The sequence below is a fragment of the Girardinichthys multiradiatus genome, chromosome 1, assembly GCF_021462225.1.
Source record: "Girardinichthys multiradiatus isolate DD_20200921_A chromosome 1, DD_fGirMul_XY1, whole genome shotgun sequence".
NCBI classification, from domain to species: domain Eukaryota; kingdom Metazoa; phylum Chordata; class Actinopteri; order Cyprinodontiformes; family Goodeidae; genus Girardinichthys; species Girardinichthys multiradiatus.
In genome coordinates this window covers 46,854,964-46,874,360 of record NC_061794.1, presented here as the reverse complement: position 1 = coordinate 46,874,360, position 19,397 = coordinate 46,854,964, and the positions used below count along the sequence as shown (strand labels likewise).

The window sequence follows — 19,397 nt, the reverse complement described above, 5'->3', positions numbered from 1 at the left end:
AAAGCCAGAAATTATATTTAGTCACAAGTTTATTCCCCTCAACCATAGCAATGACACAAGCACACACATTTAATGCTGAGTACAAGAGGCTAACTTTAGTTATAGAGATTTACTTTTACAGACCTGAAAGAATTTCACCTGCAGCTCCTGCAGTTTGACATCGATTCAGAATAAATGAGCAGAACACACAAGAACACAAAGATTAACCGAACTCAAACCAAACCTCTGGGGAAAAACGACACTCACTCCTCTGCAGGGAAAGCTGATCAGTTCAGAAACATGGTGTTAAACATCTAGAGAACAAGCTGAAGGGTTTGCATCTTTTCTTCGGTGAGAACAGAATTTTGTTTAACAGTTAACAATTGTTTTTATAGTTTATTTCTAGTCTAAATGTATCGTCAGTGTGGTGTAGTTCTCATGTGGGAGAGAGTCAGATCGGTTAAACAGTCGGAAACTGACTCATTTTTTACCGTTTGGCAGAAAAGAGCAAAACAGCCAACAAAAGGATGAATTAGAGGAAAATCCATTAAAGAGAACATTCTTCCAGGTTAAAGGTCATTGTCATCCATCCTTAACGAAGATCGTTCCATCTGATTGTTCCCTCCAGCTCAGTCTGATGTCTCCTTCCACTTTGTCATCCTTCAGTTTCTGCTCAAACTGAGACACAGAAATGATGCTGAGTTCCTGTAAGAAGTTTTCACCCGCTGAAAAGAACCGCCCTCAACGTCAGATGATCAAAAGACTGAGCTGTCGGGTCAAGGTGAGGCTTTCAAACTGTGTACCAAATGTCAGGCATGGTGGTGGTAGTATTATGCTGTGGGGCTGTATGGCTGGCAGTGCGACAGGTCATGATCCCAGTCACACATTAGAACTGATTTTATAATGGATATATCAGGCTAACTTGAAGCCTGAATGGCTTTCCTGCAGCACTGACATCAATCCTGTTTGGACTGTGCTTAAAAGCTGGGTCTGTGGCAGGAAACCAATCAAATTTAGTGAGGTCTACCATGTCCACCAAACAGAGTGGTCAAATATTCATACCAGAACCATACCAGAAGCTTGAGGATGGCTACGGGTCAAGGAGGATTTAAACAAACCTTCTGTCTACAGTCATAGATTAATGATGATGTTTCCAGTGTGAAGTCTCTGTACAAACTGAGTAAACTGTGATTGTGAATAAAGGTTCTGCAGCGGGACACAGTTCAGATCTACACACGATACACTACGGTGAAACAGTTAGAGGAATCATGTAGTAAAATAAATGTACCCGTGTCAGCAGGTCCTTCAGCGCAGCGACATCATTCAGATCCAGAGAGGAGTGTTTCTCCAGCCTCAGCTTCACCACATGCTTTGAAACTGGAACTTAAATGTTCTCCTGTTTATCTGATGAGTAACACAGAATATTTGGGAGTTTGCATTATAGCACTAATACAACAAATGATTTATTAAGTGTTTACTGGCTTTACCAGTGAGTTTCTACATCCTGGTTCTTGAGTTGCATCTGTTGTCTACTACATGTTTTCCGCAACCAGGGGGAGTTTTAAAGAGGTGGTTAGATGGGAGCAACTAATAATATTTGGGTCGCATACCAAAACCAAAACCCAAACAGAATTTCAGGACCTTCTGAAAGCTGTTGTCATATACAGAGCCACGTGAAAATTGGGATGATTGGGTAGGTGGAAACATCTCTAGATCTCGCTGTTAGAGATGTTTAGCAAGTAGTGGCATCTTTGGGTCAACGGGTCTCCATAAGAACCATTAAAGGTTATCTTCAAGAAAAATGGCTGTTTGGGAGGCATGTCCATCCACAACACATGTAAATATGTGTCGTTTATTAAACTCCTCTGTTACTTTAATTAGACGTGTATTATTTCAATAAAAAGGGTTCAAATTGAGCTTTGGAGCAACAATTACTCCAGGTATGTCTGATGTAAGCAGCTCCTGGGAAGGATGGTGGAAGATCTGTGATGCTGTGGGCCCTTTTGTCCTCCATATGCCCTGGGAACCTTGTCAAAGTGCATGACGTCATGAGTTCAGGATATTAAAATATATATGTTGGTTTCTGCTAGAATAAAACTGGAAATGGGTTGACAATGTCTCTTTCTTCAGATATTGGTCCAAAACATATGGGCAAAGTAGAAATGGTTGAGCAGACAGAAAATCAATTTCTTCTGTCATCCCCCCATTACCTAGCCCCAAATACTGTAGAAAACCTGCGCTGACAAGAAGAGAGCATCAGAAAGGACAGACTGGACTCTGGAGGTCTGCAGAGATTGTGCAAACAAGAATGGGTCAAGGTTCTCCCGATTTCCAAAAGGTAAATAAGAAGTTACTTCCATCCACCCAGCCCCAGGGGCTTTTGTACACACCGATCCAGGCGTACTGACCCGGTGGCATCACCTGCTTTATCCTATCATTCTCTGACATGTCTCTGTGATGCTGTCTGCAGTAGGTCTGAGCAGCAGTCCAGGTCATAAAGCTCGTAATGAGGACAAACGTTACATCCTGTCCTGAAATCAGAACCAGGATAACATGAATTTCCTAGAATCTGAAGCTGAAACCAGATCCTTACAAGAATGAAACTAAGAATATTGCAGGAATAGTGAAAAAAGTCCAGAACATAAAGAGCTTACTGTACATGTTCAGATACTGTGCTCACCATTCACTTCAGCGCACACAGACTTTTCGTGGTTTTCACAGGAAATGTCGTTCCACAGTCCATCATCATAGATCCTTACACAGTATTCTGAGTTCTGGTAATTTGGTTCTCCTACTTTCCAGTTTCTGAACTCAGTGTCACCGGTGTTCTTAAAAAGATTTGGTCAGACATCGACCACCTCCAGCCATTCGGGTCATTAACGAGTCCGATCCAGGCCAGCTGCAAACAACAAATCACACCAGAGTGCTAGAACACATCCTTCCTTTTCCACTGATGAACCGGATGACTGTAAGTCCTCCAAAGCCGCTTAACGACCAATAAACACTGTAAGGTTTTAAATCAATGTGAAAATCAATGTTTTACAGAGCTGGGAAAAAGGTTTTGCACTGGACATAAAATAATTCATATCTTCAATTAAAAGTAATGTGATTTATAAAGAAATGATACTGATTGAATGACGCTTATTAACATAAATTAATGTAGTGTTGATATTTGTTTTATATGCTCCCTCCAACTGATTCCTTCAGAGATAAAAAGCATTGATTAAAGTTAAATGTATGATATTCTAAAATTATTACATGTAGATTATGCAAATATACTTCAGCAATTTGTAATTTTATGTGAATAAAACTTTGAGTTTTAATGTGCCACCTTCTAAATGGTTCTTTTTTACAGAGTTCATTTATTTTAGTTTATTAACTTCTTCACAAATCAAAATGTTCGTATTTTGAAAAGTGATTTTGTGCACAATTGAGAAAAAAAATATTTTATTAGGAAAATTATTTGCTAAAATTTTAGGCAGGCCTCACCAAGACTTCTGGGACAACCTTGACCCGTTTTTGTAAACCTTGCAGGTCAGTTCTTATTTTCTTCCACTACCAGCTTTCAGCAGACGCCTATAAAAGGCAAACAGCTCTGGTCTTCTAGAATGCAAAATTACTTTTTCTGCCTGTAACATACATAAATATACAAATGTAGGTGGGCTTTACTAAAGGTCTACATAATGTAGTTTTTAAGGGGACAGTTGCTCCTGAGATTTTCAATTAGACTACTGATATAGAGGGAGTTAAAAACCTGATTTTAATTTTGTCAAACCTTGTCAACAAAATATTAGAAGAAAAGACATGTACCAAATCTTCTCAACTGTTGCCTCAAAACCTGTGCAGAAACAGTAATTGACTGAATATTGCACAGTGGGAACATGGCTGACAGCCGATTTACATAAGACATTTATTTTATACTCAGCTGACACCAAGGTTTACTCTGTGGGTCCTCCTTAAGTTTTCATCTGAAATGTGGATCTTGTTCTTGTTCACAGTGTAATGTCAGAGGTTTAGAAACACCAGTAAAGCTAAATCTTAAATTATATAATGTTGAATAACTGCTTGCCATCACCACAAACAATACAGTGGAAAATCTTGAGGTTTAGGGTTTTAAAGTGTAATATATGAATAAAATCTACGACTCTGATTTGAAGCAGCCACAGACAACAAAAGGGTTCATTTACATGTTGTATTTTGTCATAGACCATTGTGTTCAGATCAACCATGTTGACCAGGGTCGTCACATTCTCCATGCTGCTCAGGGTCACCAGGTCGGTGTACTGTTCTCTGCAGTACATCTGAGCTTCAGTCCAGTTCTTCAGCTCATTGACAAAATGAAACTCAGTGAGAGAGGAGGCGGTGCACAGCACTGCAACACAAACGCAGGAAGACAGTGATTGAATGAAGGCGACATGAATGTTTGTTTCAGTCCTTCTGGACAGCTCAGTTAATAAACAGGAAAAAAATAGAGTTTAAAATGATCAGTTCAGTCGTATCGGTTTGTTTTGGAACATCCTCACATAAAAAAGAAAGTTTCCATAACTGCCAGTTCAGTTATATGAAATACTAAGTACACCCTTACTGCTTCCAGAGGATTTGAGAAGGAAAATAGCAGCTAGATGATCAACTGATCATCATGATTGTGAGCTCTCTCTTTCAAAGTTTGTGGAGCAAACGTTTATGTGTTACCTCGATGCCAAGAAGAAAAGACATCAGGATTAACCTCAAAGAACCAGCTGCTGCTGCCAGTCAATCTGGACAAAGCAAATCCTAACAAATTCTATGTCTATCATTATGGAAAGAGAAAAAATATTCAAGATTAGAAGAAACTTTTAATTCAGCTGGATGTCACAGCAAGTTCACCCCAATGTTCCTCTGAAGTACGGCTTCGTGCCTTTACAAGAACACAACAGGAGCTCCATATCAGACTCGACAGGCCTCTGTAAGCACGATAAATGGTAAAATTCACGACAGGGCAGTTAGAAAAACACAGAACATGCATGGCTTGTTTGGAAGGGTCGAAGGAGAAAACCCCGGAGCTGAACCTGCATCCTTTCTTTACTTCAGTCAAATTCAAGCACCATAAAGTCTAAAAAATGTGTATTTAAACTTTAGGCAGCATGTTCACATACATAAAACATTTCATGTTTATGACGCTGGTCCTTATTCTAATGTTTTATGGTTAAAACTGTGTGTGATGATTTCAAACATTCAGAGACCTAAAGAATGTGAAATAAAATAAAAATTAAGCCTAAAAAATGTTTAGACTGACAGTATAAAAGTTATATTTTAAAATACTTAAATATGAATGATACATTGCTTTCATGTCAGATTTACTAAATGATTTTAACAGAAGCTGTTAATGTAGAAAGTGACATAAATGGACCTTTAAAGAAAAATGATTTATCTATTTCTATTTGTTTTTAGATTCATCTACATGAAAAAGATCCAACAATACTCTGCATTGTAGATTGTTTTTTATTATGTTTTATTTACTTATTTGTTTATTTATTTTTTGGTCAATTTAAAATGCAAAATAACATTTACAATAACATTTGTGACTGAATATGTTCTTTTCTTTATTGTATAACTAAAACTCTGTCTTCCAGTGCAGAAAAATGAACAGGTATCATAATATAACAGATATAAATTTAATAATGTGTCATTCATCGGTAATGTCCTCCATTAAAAAGGGATTCTTCTTTTCTGTTTCTATTATGTAAGCACAGATGCAGGTGAGAACCTTTCAGTTGTTAAATTATTATATTAATTAACTGTACACCACATTGTGTGTTTTGGAGAATGTCTTTTCATGCATTTAATTTATTTAGGTTTGTAAAATTAGAATGGAATAAAAATATAATTTATTGCCCTTCAGTGGGGGCAATCAGGGGTGCCAGCAACAAAGTAAAAGGCAAATGGAAGCAAGCAGATTCACACAAATGTAAAATATATTAAAAAAAGACATAAAGACTAAACAATAAGAATAGATTTATAAGATAAGAGCAAATCCCCTAAAAATATTGAAAACAGCACACTCAGGTTGTAAGAAAAGTGAAACAGAGTAGGATAATTTAAACAATGTCAGAGGTTCAAAGTGCAGACAGGTTTATCTATCTGTGGTTTTCGGTGGAAAATCTGTTGATTATCTTGGTTTAAAATAGAAAAAGAAAACGTTTAGGTCTGTTGGGCTTGTGGACGTTACACAACTGTTAGAGTAATGATTGCATTGATGAATACCTCCAAACCTGCATCAGTCACTTTAAAATGATCTATGAAATGTTCCCCAGAGGCTCTGATATATGATTGAAGTCTAAAACTTGCCTGATACAGCTGTGAAGTAGTGAAGAAGCTCCATCCTGGTTCTTTCTACTTAGTTCCTTCAGATCATGACTGCAGATCTGCAGCTGCTGAATTTACTTATCTCTCTGTGGTCACGCACATGCAAAAAGAGAATGCAAACTGTTTGCATATAAGCCTTTACATGTTTAAACCTGATACAACCAAGAAAATTCTGAACAATTCAAAGAGGGTTCATTTGCATCCTGTCTCCCAAATGAATAATTTGCCTGAAGGTTTGTCACAGCTGGTAAAACATGCATCAGTGTCTTCAAATCTGTCATAAAAACATTCAAACCTTCATGAAAAACTAAAGTGATTTCATATCAACAATAACATGCTAGCTCTAAAATATTTATGATTTCTATTTATAATTTGGTGTTAAAATAATGATTATTTACTAACTATACAAATTATATATATATATATATATATATACAGGGTTTGGACAATGAAACTGAAACACTTGGTTTCAGACCACAATAATTTATTAGTATGGTGTAGGGCCTCCTTTTGCGGCCAATACAGCATCAATTCGTCTTGCACAATGATCACCTGCACTGTTGTATTGCTCTTGCATCTTATACTGCTCTATATTTACTCTCACTCACTTAAAACTGTGCACATATATTTATATTATATTGTAGATATGTTTATACTGTTTAATTTGTATTGTATTGCATCGACTACGCCAAAACAAATTCCTTGTATGTCCAAAAACGTACTTGGCAATAAAGCTTTTCTGATTCTGATTCTGATTCTGATTCTCATATACAAGTCCTGCACAGTGGTCAGAGGTATTTCAAGCCATTCTTCTTGCAGGATAGTGGCCAGGTCACTACGTGATACTGGTGGAGGAAAACGTTTCCTGACTCGCTCCTCCAAAACACCCCAAAGTGGCTCAATAATATTTAGATCTGGTGACTGTGCAGGCCATGGGAGATGTTCAACTTCACTTTCATGTTCATCAAACCAATCTTTCACCAGTCTTGCTGTGTGTATTGGTGCATTGTCATCCTGATACACGGCACCGCCTTCAGGATACAATGTTTGAACCATTGGATGCACATGGTCCTCAAGAATGGTTCGGTAGTCCTTGGCAGTGATGCGCCCATCTAGCACAAGTATTGGGCCAAGGGAATGCCATGATATGGCAGCCCAAACCATCACTGATCCACCCCCATGCTTCACTCTGGGCATGCAACAGTCTGGGTGGTACGCTTCTTTGGGGCTTCTCCACACCGTAACTCTCCTGGATGTGGGGAAAACAGTAAAGGTGGACTCATCAGAGAACAATACATGTTTCACATTGTCCACAGCCCAAGATTTGCGCTCCTTGCACCATTGAAACCAACGTTTGGCATTGGCATGAGTGACCAAAGGTTTGGCTATAGCAGGTCGGCCGTGTATATTGACCCTGTGGAGCTCCTGACGGACAGTTCTGGTGGAAACAGGAGAGTTGAGGTGCACATTTAATTCTGCCATGTTTTGGGCAGCCGTGGTTTTGTGTTTTTTGGATACAATCCGGGTTATCACCCGAACATCCCTTTCAGACAGCTTCCTCTTGCGTCCACAGTTAATCCTGTTGGATGTGGTTCGTCCTTCTTGGTGGTATGCTGACATTACCCTGGATACCGTGGCTCTTGATACATCACAAAGACTTGCTGTCTTGGTCACAGATGCGCCAGCAAGACGTGCACCAACAATTTGTCCTCTTTTGAACTCTGGTATGTCACCCATAATGTTGTGTGCATTTCAATATTTTGAATAAAACTGTGCTCTTACCCTGCTAATTGAACCTTCACACTCTGCTCTTACTGGTGCAATGTGCAATCAATGAAGACTGGCTACCAGACTGGTCCAATTTAGCCATGAAACCTCTCACACTAAAATGACAGGTGTTTCAGTTTCATTGTCCAACCCCTGTATATATATATATATATATATATATATAGTTATAAAATATAAAATAAATAATTATAAAATAAATAATATAACTGCAGAAATATATAGATTTTTTAATTTAAGCTTTATTTATACAGGTTGTTTCATTCAGATCCAAGAAGTAATTTACAATAAAGACCAAAAAAACATTAACAACATCAATAATTAAAACATTCAAGTCAAATTAAATAAGCAAATAAAATATGAACTAAATGGAAGTTTCAAGAAAAATGTTTCAGTTTTTTCAAAATAAATTAAAATTGTCCCGAAGAGTAGGATGTTTTAAAGCAACCATGTTCAGGTTGTTTTGGGTCTGTGGTCACAATCCTGAAGGTTTTAGGACTTTAGTTGGTGGAAAAAACGTGAGTTTGATATAATTACGAGCACGGGTTCAATCAAGACAAAAGGATAACATCAACAATATTAATAATTAAATCGTCAAAATACCAGCTCTATGTGTTTTATTGATACATTCAGCTACACAGACCTTCTCCCAATGCAGTTAGTTTCTCATTTAAAGGGATCCTTAAAATTGTAAAAATAACAGATGTTCTCTTTGCCTCTGTTAAGAGTACTATTAGAAAACAGAGACTATTAGAAAACAGTAAAACAGCTTCATATAGAACAAAGAACAAAAAATATATTTTTTGTTTGAAGCTCATTATTTGTCCTTGTGGAAGATCTCTCCCTCTGATTGGTCCCTCCAACTCAGCTTTACGTCTCCATCCACGCTGTTGTCCTTCAGCTTCTGTCCAAACTGGGACACAAAAAACAAAACTATTTTCTCCAAGTTGGACAAAACCTTTCCCTGGTCCTGGAAGCCCTGTTTCAGGTTGCAAACTATTTAACCTTCCACTCAGTTTGGGCTTTAATAATTGATTTGAACTGTTTTTGCTTTTTGTTTTCCTGAGCGGGTTGATTTTACAACATAAAACTGCACTGATTTCTTAAACAAGATACGCAAGTTTGCATTTATTGTGGATTTTCTCAGGTTTGCAAAGACACATTTATCCATTCTTTCTCCTAAATATTTGAATCAGGAACTCTAAAACTTCTGTAATATCTATCAACTGAACAAGACTAATACCTCCTTCCTTCTGGTTATTAAACATGTGTGTAGGTGGTGTTTTTTTGAATTGCATGATACTAATTGATTTGACTGCAATATTCAGAACTAAGATAAAGTCCAATAAACTCACTGAAGATTTGTAAATCCACAACAGTTGGGAAAATTTCAGTTCAAACCATTCTATGTAAACAGACCATTGTCAGTCTACAAACTGGAAATTGTACATAAATACTACTTATTCAGATGTATCACCACTTTGCCAGAGGTCTGGAAAAAGACTCAAACTGTCTCCATCAAATGAAAGGAAAATGGTTAAAACCAGTTCAGGAACAACCCAGGAACCATCATGACAAAAGCTTTTCATGACCCCTCTCTAGAAGTATCTGCTGTGGCAGACAGTGTCAACTATCTAGCATAGTGATAGCAGCATTATGCTGGGGGCTGTTTTACTGCAGTTGTACCGGTGAGTTGTACAAAGTGGGCGGAATAATAATGAATAAGGCATAACTCTTCAAATCTGCCACAAACCAACATCTACATGATTTAAAGTTTCTGGAACGGCCTCAACCAAAGCTTAGAACTGAAGCTTGTTCAAAGCTCGGTTGGTGACAGGAAGCCACTTAATATATACGGTATAAATGCAAACATCACTCGAAGTAGATAGACCAAAGATAAAAGAGAACAACCTCCAAATTTTCCATTTCACCTCAAATCAACAGCTTGAAGGTTAAAAGTTGGCCTGAACTCTGACCTCAACCCTGTTGAAAAAATTAGAAACTATGGTTTAAAAATGGGCGGATGGCAGAAGATGAACCAATGACGAATCCCACCAATCTTTAAAAAGGTGTGTAAATATTGAGCCGGAATGATACCAGAAGCTTGTTGGATGAGGTCCAACTTGCTATTAATCCAGATATTAATAAGGATGTATGTACATTTTAGTCTTATATGTATAGTTTTGACCATGTATAAAATAAATTCAACTTTTGATCCCAATTATTGGCATTTTAAATCATTGCAATAGTATGATCATTCCGACCTAAAAAAAAAAGTTCAGATAAATTATTAAAAGCACAAAAGTATCACAATGTTCATATCTGTAAAACATCCCAGGCCTCCAGGGGTTCTAGTTTAAACAGGATCTGTAAGAATGGGATTAATATGAACAAAGGTGAAGAAGAAGGATGGCATAAATCAGTGGACTTGTAAGACTAAGATGAGTTACCTTCTTCAGCAGGTCTTCCAGCACAGCAGGGTCATTCAGATCCACAGAGGAGGTCTTCACCAGCTTCACCTTCACCACTTGCTTTGAAACTGGAACTTTGAGAAGCAAACTGGTGTCACAAGTTATTCGATTTGTTTTTAAAATTTTACAGTTTAAGAACGTAATAAGAAAAGTGTGTTTATAAAATAAATTTCCTCGCAGCACACCGGAGCAGCGATCCTACACCTGCAGATAAACATTTATCCATCTTTCCCTCTCTTGGTCTATTATGCCATCATTACTGAGCAAGAGACCAAGATGCTTAAACTCAAAGTGTAAAGCTCACATTACAGAAACAGCACTGGTAAAAGATACTAACAGCTCAGTTATATATTCCTCTAAAAGCACATTTTTCTTTTACCAATTAATTGTTCATCATTTACAGTATGGGGGTTTTCATCTTCAGAAGATTAATGAAATGCCCCCAATATGTCCCCAGTTCTTGCATATGAGACAAAAGTGCAGACTGGTAACAAATGTCTCACTGGGCGGTCCCTTATTCTGAGCATGCATGTAGAGTCAGTGGATAGGAGAACAGAACCAGAACTTGGCTGAATGTGAGCTACCAACTGGAGGTTTAGGAAGACTGAGAAGACACACAATAAACACTGATGCACTGAGAAGAACCTGACAATTGAAGGATCTGCCTCCCTTTCTACTTTTAGAACATCTAGAACCAACACGTGGAATAATCAGATGTCTGATGTATGATGGAGCGTGGGTTTTTGGAACCGTTTCTGCCTGAGCTCAAAAACATAATCATTGACTAAGTGGTATCTCTGCCTTGCGATGGACTGGTGACCTGTCCAGGATGTACCCCGCCCCTCACCCATAGACTGCTGGAGATAGGCACCAGCTTCCCAGCGACCCACTATGGAAGAAGCGGTAGAAAATGACTGACTGACTAAGTAGCATCTTTCTACTTATAATATATTATCTGACATATTACAGAAGAGAAAAGTTATACTGTACTGCTTCGTTTGACATCCCTTGGATATCCAACAATTTTCCAGTTTTCAGTTACAAGAACTTTTGTATTTTGCTAAAAACAACAAACTTTATGAATAGAGGAAGAAAAAATGACCCAAAATGATTTTGCTGAAAGAACCTAAAGAGCAGCTGAATCAAGGCTCACCATCATAGCAAAAAAAAGGCATTTTGAAGGAACAATGACAGTCCTCCCATTTTCCACCCTCTTCCAATGCTGTTGCTGCACAGTTCTCCTCTGATCCATTAGGTTCTGAGGTTTTCCAGTAATAAAAGTTGAAGTTACTTCCATCCACCCACATCCAGGACAATCTGTAAAGACCAATCCAGACCTGAACCACATCTAGCGACTGCATCAGCCCTTTTATCTGCTCATTTTCCGTCAAGGTTCTCACACTGGGCAGGTCTGTGTGATGCTCTCTGCAGAAGCTCTGAGCCTTAGTCCAAGTCATGCTTTGGTTGATGAAGATAAATGAAACATTCTGCCCTGAAATTATACAGATAAAGTTAATCTTACCCTCCAATCCATCTCTATGGTGCCACATGTGAAACTGTAGGGGAACTTTGACCTTACAACTCCAAAGAATCTGCTCTTTTGCTCATTTCAGCTGACCAGGTCAGGTTTTATATTTAGACAAACTGAACTCTTAACTTAGAAAGAATAAAGCATATTTCTCTAAACATTAATCTAGTTTCTGTTAATAATGGATGTTTTCATGAAATTTCAAGTTGGTTACATGAAGCCCATCTGCTGTGCAGCAGAGAAAATAATAGATTATGAACCCTAACTGTTTTATTTCCTTTCAGTTGAATAATTCTTCATGAATCACAGAAAGGTTCATAACTAAATGCCTGTTATGTTGAAGTTTTGATTGCACCCAAATGCTGAGAATCAACAGGTGGCATGCAGACTGAAACTACAAGGTTTATAGATACTGGTGAGTTGATCAGAGACATGGGAACCAACAGGGTACATTCAAAGGAAGATATCGCTCCTGCATCACATTTATTAAGGAATAAATGTAGGAATCATGGAGGCTGAGATGCAGAGAGGTAAAGGTTCAGAGCATAAACTGTTTAGTTTGATCTTTAATCCTCACCTTGTACATCAGAGCAGATTACTTTATTGGTTCCTTCACAGTAATTATCATTCCATAATCCATTATCCCACATCCCTCCACAGCGCTCGGAACCCTGGAAGTTGTTTGGTTCACCACCTCCCCAGTTCCTGAACTGAGCTTCACCGTCTTTGTAGAAGTTTGTGTCAGAGATGGACCACCTCCAGCTGTGCACGTCATCAAACAAACCAATCCAGGATCGCTGCAAACAACAGTTCACATCTGAGTGCTGTCAAACCCTCCTGTTCTCATGACATGGCAAAGGGAAAGCAGGACAATTTTAAACCTTTAGCAAAATATTTAATCGCATAAAACATTTTCTCCATGTAAAAGCTCTGGGCAGCAGCACAACTTGTAGCTGAAAGAACAGGAGTGAACTGAGGAGTACAAATCTGCATTTTAAAATGTTGTGATGCACATTTAAAAAGGATCTCAGAAACGTTTTAGACAAACAACAGAATTTACATTTTTGGAATCCATGTTCATGTTGACCACTGTGTTTAAATCGACCATGTTGTTCAGAGCCGTCACGTCCTCCATGCTGCGTATGGTCACCAGGTCTGCATACGTTTCTCTGCAGAAACTCTGAGCTTCAGTCCAGTTCTTCAGCTCGTTGACAAAATGAAACTGACGTTCAGGGAGAGAAGAGGCGGCACACAGCACTGCAACACAACGAATGAAGATCTTAATTATGCAGATACATATATATGGTCCCTGTCTGAAGATCAGACTAAATGTTTCCTGTTTTAGGTGAGGTTAGATGAACAAAATTATTATTTGCTGAATGTCTGAAAAAGGAGAAATGTCTATGGTTAAATTTTGAAAGTTTCATACACTGAAGATGCCACACCTTTAGAAAATCTGCAACATCCCAGATAATGATCTGGCGTTGTATCTAATTCATAATTCATAACTTCTGAGTAAATCCAAATACACTTGTGAGTGTATTTCAAGGTACTCCTTCAAACACTCTGGTTCTTTGCGTGACTTCATAGAAAAATCAAGAGAAATCAGCCAAGACATCAGAAAGGATTGTGGACCTTCCGAGCCTGGTTTATCCTTGACTACAATTTCCAAATGGTTGAAGGTGCCACATTCTTCTGTTCAAACGACTATGCACACGGACAAACAGCATGGGAATGTCCAGCCATCATACTGTTCTGATAGGAGGCTCTGGGTTCCACAGATGGACATGCTTTGGTGTAAAATGTGCTTCTCAGCCCCAGAACAAAAGCAAAAAGGCATTTTGAAGATGCCGGCTCAAGCTGGTTGGAGAACTTCATTATCCCCAGAGAAACAAGTCCTGCATTAACATGGGCTGAAAGGCCACTCAGAGAGGAAGAAGCCATTACTCCAAAACCAACATAAATTGACAGATCACAGTTTTCAAATGCACTCAGGGACAATAATCGCAATTTTCAGAGAAGAAAATTATAACATTTGGCCTTAATGTTGAATGATACATTTAAAGGGAAAGGAGGTAGCTCATGAGGCCAAGAGCATCTTACTAACTGGTTAGTACTGAGGTGGCAGCATCATGCTGTGAGGCGTTTTGTTGCAGGATAGATTGGTGCACTTCACAAAATAGATGGCAGATAGTTAGGGACAATGACGGAAACCATGCTTCAAAATTAGTTAAAAAGTGGCTTAGGGAACTTAAAGTCAAAGTTTTTCTAGAGGCCATCTCAAAGTTCTGATTTCAGAACCAAAGAAAATCTATGGGCAGTGTTGGGCCATTGTCCATTTTGTGAGGTCAACAAACTGTTACAAAAACTCCCAGCATGCATTGCAGCTCTGACGTCACCAGAGCTAGTAAATATCAGCTGAAGCTATCGCTAGCCATCATTTCCAGCCACAGTGCCCTACCGGTAGCTACGCAAGGAGGCCATTTCTGGAGTAGCAGAAGCTCGGGGTCGGGTTTATTTCCCTTCTCTACACTGGCCATTTCCATGAAGAGCTTGACAAAGCTGAGGCGCATGCTGATAATGAAAAGATCAGAAGATTTATCGATCAAAGACCTGTTTGTAGCACGGCTACCCAGGTAAAGTTAGAAGACCCCACAGGAGATTAATCTTCCTCGTTGTTTCTTCAGTGAACTGCCAACGGTTCATCATAATTTTCCCGGTTTTCTGACAAAGAGAAACTGACCGTTCACAGATGACGAGCAAACAGTCACAACTCCATACTTTCCTAGAAGGAGGCCTACTACCCCATCGCCTTTCCTTCATGCTGACTCCAGTGACGAGAGAGAAGCCGACATAAAGTAAATTTGTTCTTTTTGTTATTAATTTAATCATTTTCTCTCTAGTCTGGAGAGGGTAAAGTGTAGGAAATTAAGGTGATCTAGGACCGGCACATTGAATCTAATGTGTTAACTTGTATGTGCATAAAATATTTTATTGAACTGTTTTGATTGCTGTTCTAATACTGTTGGACTTTAAAGGGGGGTGAGGCTATGGTCTGTGCCTGCAAACCTCCAAACTATCCCATTGTCTCAGCGGTTTATTGGCATTCGTTCTCACACTGGTTCCCACTTGGATGTTTATGACCCTTTCTCTCAGATCAGTTTGCCAACAGCTGTGTAAATGGGCTCAGAACCCAGCTGCTCAGCACTGTATGGTGTCTAAGTTACCCTGGTTCTACCTGTCAGGATCTGCCATTTTGGGTTTTTTGTTAGTTTATTACTTTCTAGATTCTTGTGTTCATGTGTTGGTTTACTTTCCTTTTTGGTCATAGTTTCCCCAGGTTTAGTCTAGTTTCTTTTACAGCTCAGTTCTTCATCTCCCTGCCTTTCCTCTGCTCATTAGTTAATCAGACACATTCCCCTCAGTCTCCCCGCAGCCTGTTCTACACCTGTTCATTATTCTTCCGATTACCCGCCTCCCTCTCTCATTGGTCCACACTCCATGTCTCCCAGTTTATAAGCTCTTTACAGTGAAGATTTTTCTTGTTCGGTGATGCGACTCGACTAGCAGCCGTCAGCTGACAGAACGGTAGTGTCAAAGTCGGGGTTTTGGAGGTAGTACCAGAGCGCAGAACATGGCGAGGAGGCCGCATGGTGAGTAGATATAGTTTAATATGAAAAATGCACAGCAGACTTACAGGCAGGTAATCCAAGGGACCAGGCTCAGGAGTCAAACAGACAACAAACCACTAGGAGGAACTCGGGAAGTTAACAAGGGCAGTTAACATGGAAGTTTACAGGAGGAACCGACAGGGAACAATGAAAACTGTTCATTAATTTTGTTCTATATTCCAAGTCAATCCAAAGCTTTGATCCATTCCCACTCAGTCCATAAGCTTCTGGTTTGATCTCCATCTATACTCAGTTTGCATCCTTATTTTTGGTTATTAATCCACCCGTTTTCTTTAGTATAGTGCATGCTTTAGTTAGGTGAAAGGTTTTTTGGCCTGAATAGTGATTGTAAGAGGGAACTATTGGTTTAATAAATTTTCACATAGAAAAAGAGACAGTTTGTCTTTATTTTGTGTAAGAGTGATTATCTGTCAATTAATGTTAGCGTTCCACACCATTCGGTAAAACAGTTGAAAACATGGTGACATTTAGCATGGGTTGGGTTAATAATTATTAATAAACTAATTGTAATTATTAAGTGATGTTAGCCCAATACTCCCAACACCAGAGTGTTTCTCTATTTGTAACAAATTATTTTTGGTTAGAATTTATTATTTCTGAATTATAATTTTAATTAATAAGTTTAGTGAATATTTATAATCAATAATCATAAATCCTTACAGCAGAGCTGAAAAGGTGTGTGTGTGAGCAATGCGGTCTACAAACCGAACCCAATTCTACCAGTTCTGTCAGGAGGAACGGGCCAAAATTCTGTCAAACTATTGTGAGCAGCTTGTGGAAAGAAACCCAAAACAGTTGAGTCAAATCATACAGTTTAAATCAGCTGATTAGTTTACTGCTGATTCACAATGAATGTTGCCTGAAGACAAAACATCCAATTTACACACAAAGATACTAAGTCAATTCAGCCTAGTTATATGGATCCTGTTTATAAATCAATGCAGTCAAGGTCTGTTTATTATTCAAATTTAAAGGTTTTCAGTCTAAGGAAACCCGGCTGACTGCATCGAGTCTCCTATATTAATAAAATGTACTTCTGCATTTAAAGACAGTAATTAACAAAAATGTCTCATTATTCTGGTATTTAACAAATAGAAATAATTTGTCTGATTGAATGCCTGGCGTGGAGAAACAAAGTTTTTACAGTATGTTTAATTACTTGGTTTCAGCTGCATATTTTAATGGGGAATGTTACAAGGCATCCCATCATGACAGCACATTGGAGAAAAGCAGAAAATGAAGTCACGAGATGCGTTAAATATGAAACTTACATGATGCTGCTGTGATGAACTGACAAATTTCCATCATCCCGCGGTTGTTTTCCTTCAGCCTCTTCAGTCTGGACTACAGATCTGCAGCTGTTCATTGTATTTATATCACTTTTGTCACGGACATGCAAAAGGATAATGCAAACTATTTGTATTTGGGTTTAAAATACCTAATCCATTCAAAAAACTTCAAAGCAATACTTTGAGGTTTTTTGAATGGATTAGTATGTAAATAAAAGTCATGCTTTTATTTACGTACTATTTGCAAGGTGCTTCAGTGTCAGAAAGGAGGAAAAACATCCTCCTCAAACTGTTTCAAATTTAACCAAAAACATTCAATTGTGATGAAATCTGCTTTGTTTGAGCTTTTCTTTCACTGACAGCAAGGACGAAACTCATTACAACATTGTGAAATACTTTCTGAGCAGATTTCTGAAAACAGTTGTGTCCTCTTTCCCTTGATGTGTCTCCACACATACGCTTCTCAAAAAAATAACCTAAACAAAACAATGTAATTCCAAATCAGTCACACCTGTGTGGAATCAATGTCACCAGTACGGTAGTAACACTTATTGTGAATCAATTTCACCTGCTGCTGTGCAAATGGAAGTTACAACTGGTGGAAATGAGAGGCAATTAGCAAGACAACCCCTATAAAAGAGTGATTCTGCAGGTGGTGACCACAGATCATTTCTCTGTTCTCGTCCTTTCTGGTTGAACTTTTAGTCACTTTTTCATTTTGTCAGTGCTGTCAAGCATAGAGGCATCATGAGGTGTCTTTTACAGCCCACATCAATGTGAGTGGTGGCAAGCGGATTTGCTGTGTTTCTGTACACAGAAACACAGCAAAAACACAGTCGCTATTTCAGTGCATGGAATAGGTACCAGGAGACAGGCCAGTACACCAGAAGACATGGAGGAGGCTGTAGGAGGGCTACAACCCAGCTGCAGGACTGCTACTTCGTTCTTTGTGCAAGGAGTAACAGGAGATCCACTTCTAGGGCCCTACAAAATGACCCCCAGCAGGCCACTAATGTGCATGTTTCCACTCAAACTGTCAGAAACGGACTCCACGAGGATAGTATGAGGGCCCGGCGTCCACATATAGAGCTTGTGCTTACAGCCCAACACCATGCAGGCGTTTGCTAGCGAACACCAAAATTGGCAGATTCACCACTGGCGCCCTGTGCTCTTCACAGGTGAAAGCAGGTTCACACTGAGCATATGTGACAGATGTGACAGAGTCTGGAGACACCGTGGAGAGAGATCTGCTGCCTGCAACATCCTCCAGCATGACCGGTGTGGTGTTGGGTCAGTCATGGTGTCGGGAGGTACTTCTTTGGATAGGCCTCATGTAGCTGAAGTGTGTCAGGAGTTCCTGCATGATGAGGGCATTGATGTTCCGAACTGGCCTGCCTGTTCCCCAGACCTGAACCCAATTGAGCAAATCTTGGACATCATGTTTCGGTCAATCCACCAACACCACGTTGCACCACAGACTGTTCAGGAGCTAACTGATGCTCTAATCCAGGTCTGGGGAGAGATCCCAGATCTCATCAGGAGCATGCCTAGGCATTGAGAGGTTGTACAGGCACACGGAGGCCACACTACTAAGCCTCATTTAGACTCATATTCACTGACGCTAAATCAGGCTGTCATGTTATTTTCCACTTTCATATTAAGTATGAATCCAAATACAGATCTCCATGTTGTAATAATTTTGATTTATATTGATAATTTGTGTTATTTTCTTTCAATCAATTCCACTTTGTTCCAAGTTTTTCAACTAGAATATTTAATTAATTGAGATCTAGGATGTGTTATTTTAGTGTTCCCTTTAATTTTGTGAGCAGTGTATATTTGTCTGATATCTACCTTTTTTATTATTATTATTTAACATTATAAACCTAATTAACCAAAATTATTACGTTACTTTTTGATCTAATTCTGTCAAATTTAAGCCTAAAAATGTCTAAATATGTTAGATTTCCTTCATCTGCCTTTGTAGCCCAGAAATACTCACTAGGTTAACTTAATGGGCTTCAGTCTCTAAAGAATGAAAAACAACACCGTTCTGTTTGGGTCACCCGTGTTTTATTGATACACTCAACCAGAAGGACCTCCTACCTCTGCTGTCTGATATCATAAAATACATATTATGATAATTACATCACAAATAATACAAATGTATCGCTTGTAAAACTACACTTCTAAGAACAAAGGAGACAAAGGTATTTAGAGGAGATGAGTCTTCTTGTTTGAAGCTCATAATCCATCCTTGTCGAAGATCTTTCCATCGGACTGTTTCCTCCAGCTCAGCTTGAAGTCT

At 38.8% G+C, this 19,397-nt stretch overlaps 1 protein-coding gene across 1 annotated transcript; it reads right to left on the bottom strand.

Annotated features, from left to right (window-relative positions):
• Nucleotides 1-8,331: 8,331 nt before the first annotated feature.
• Nucleotides 8,332-17,502, bottom strand: LOC124869623 (C-type lectin mannose-binding isoform-like). The gene is made up of 5 exons (XM_047367584.1): nt 17,072-17,502; nt 13,169-13,365; nt 12,686-12,905; nt 10,560-10,654; nt 8,332-9,022 (listed from the first exon to the last, which is right to left on the bottom strand). The coding sequence occupies exons 1-5, from the start codon at nt 17,106-17,108 to the stop codon at nt 8,927-8,929; spliced, it is 645 nt and encodes a 214-aa protein (XP_047223540.1). The 5' UTR covers nt 17,109-17,502; the 3' UTR covers nt 8,332-8,926.
• Between the last annotated feature and the right edge of the window lie 1,895 nt (nt 17,503-19,397).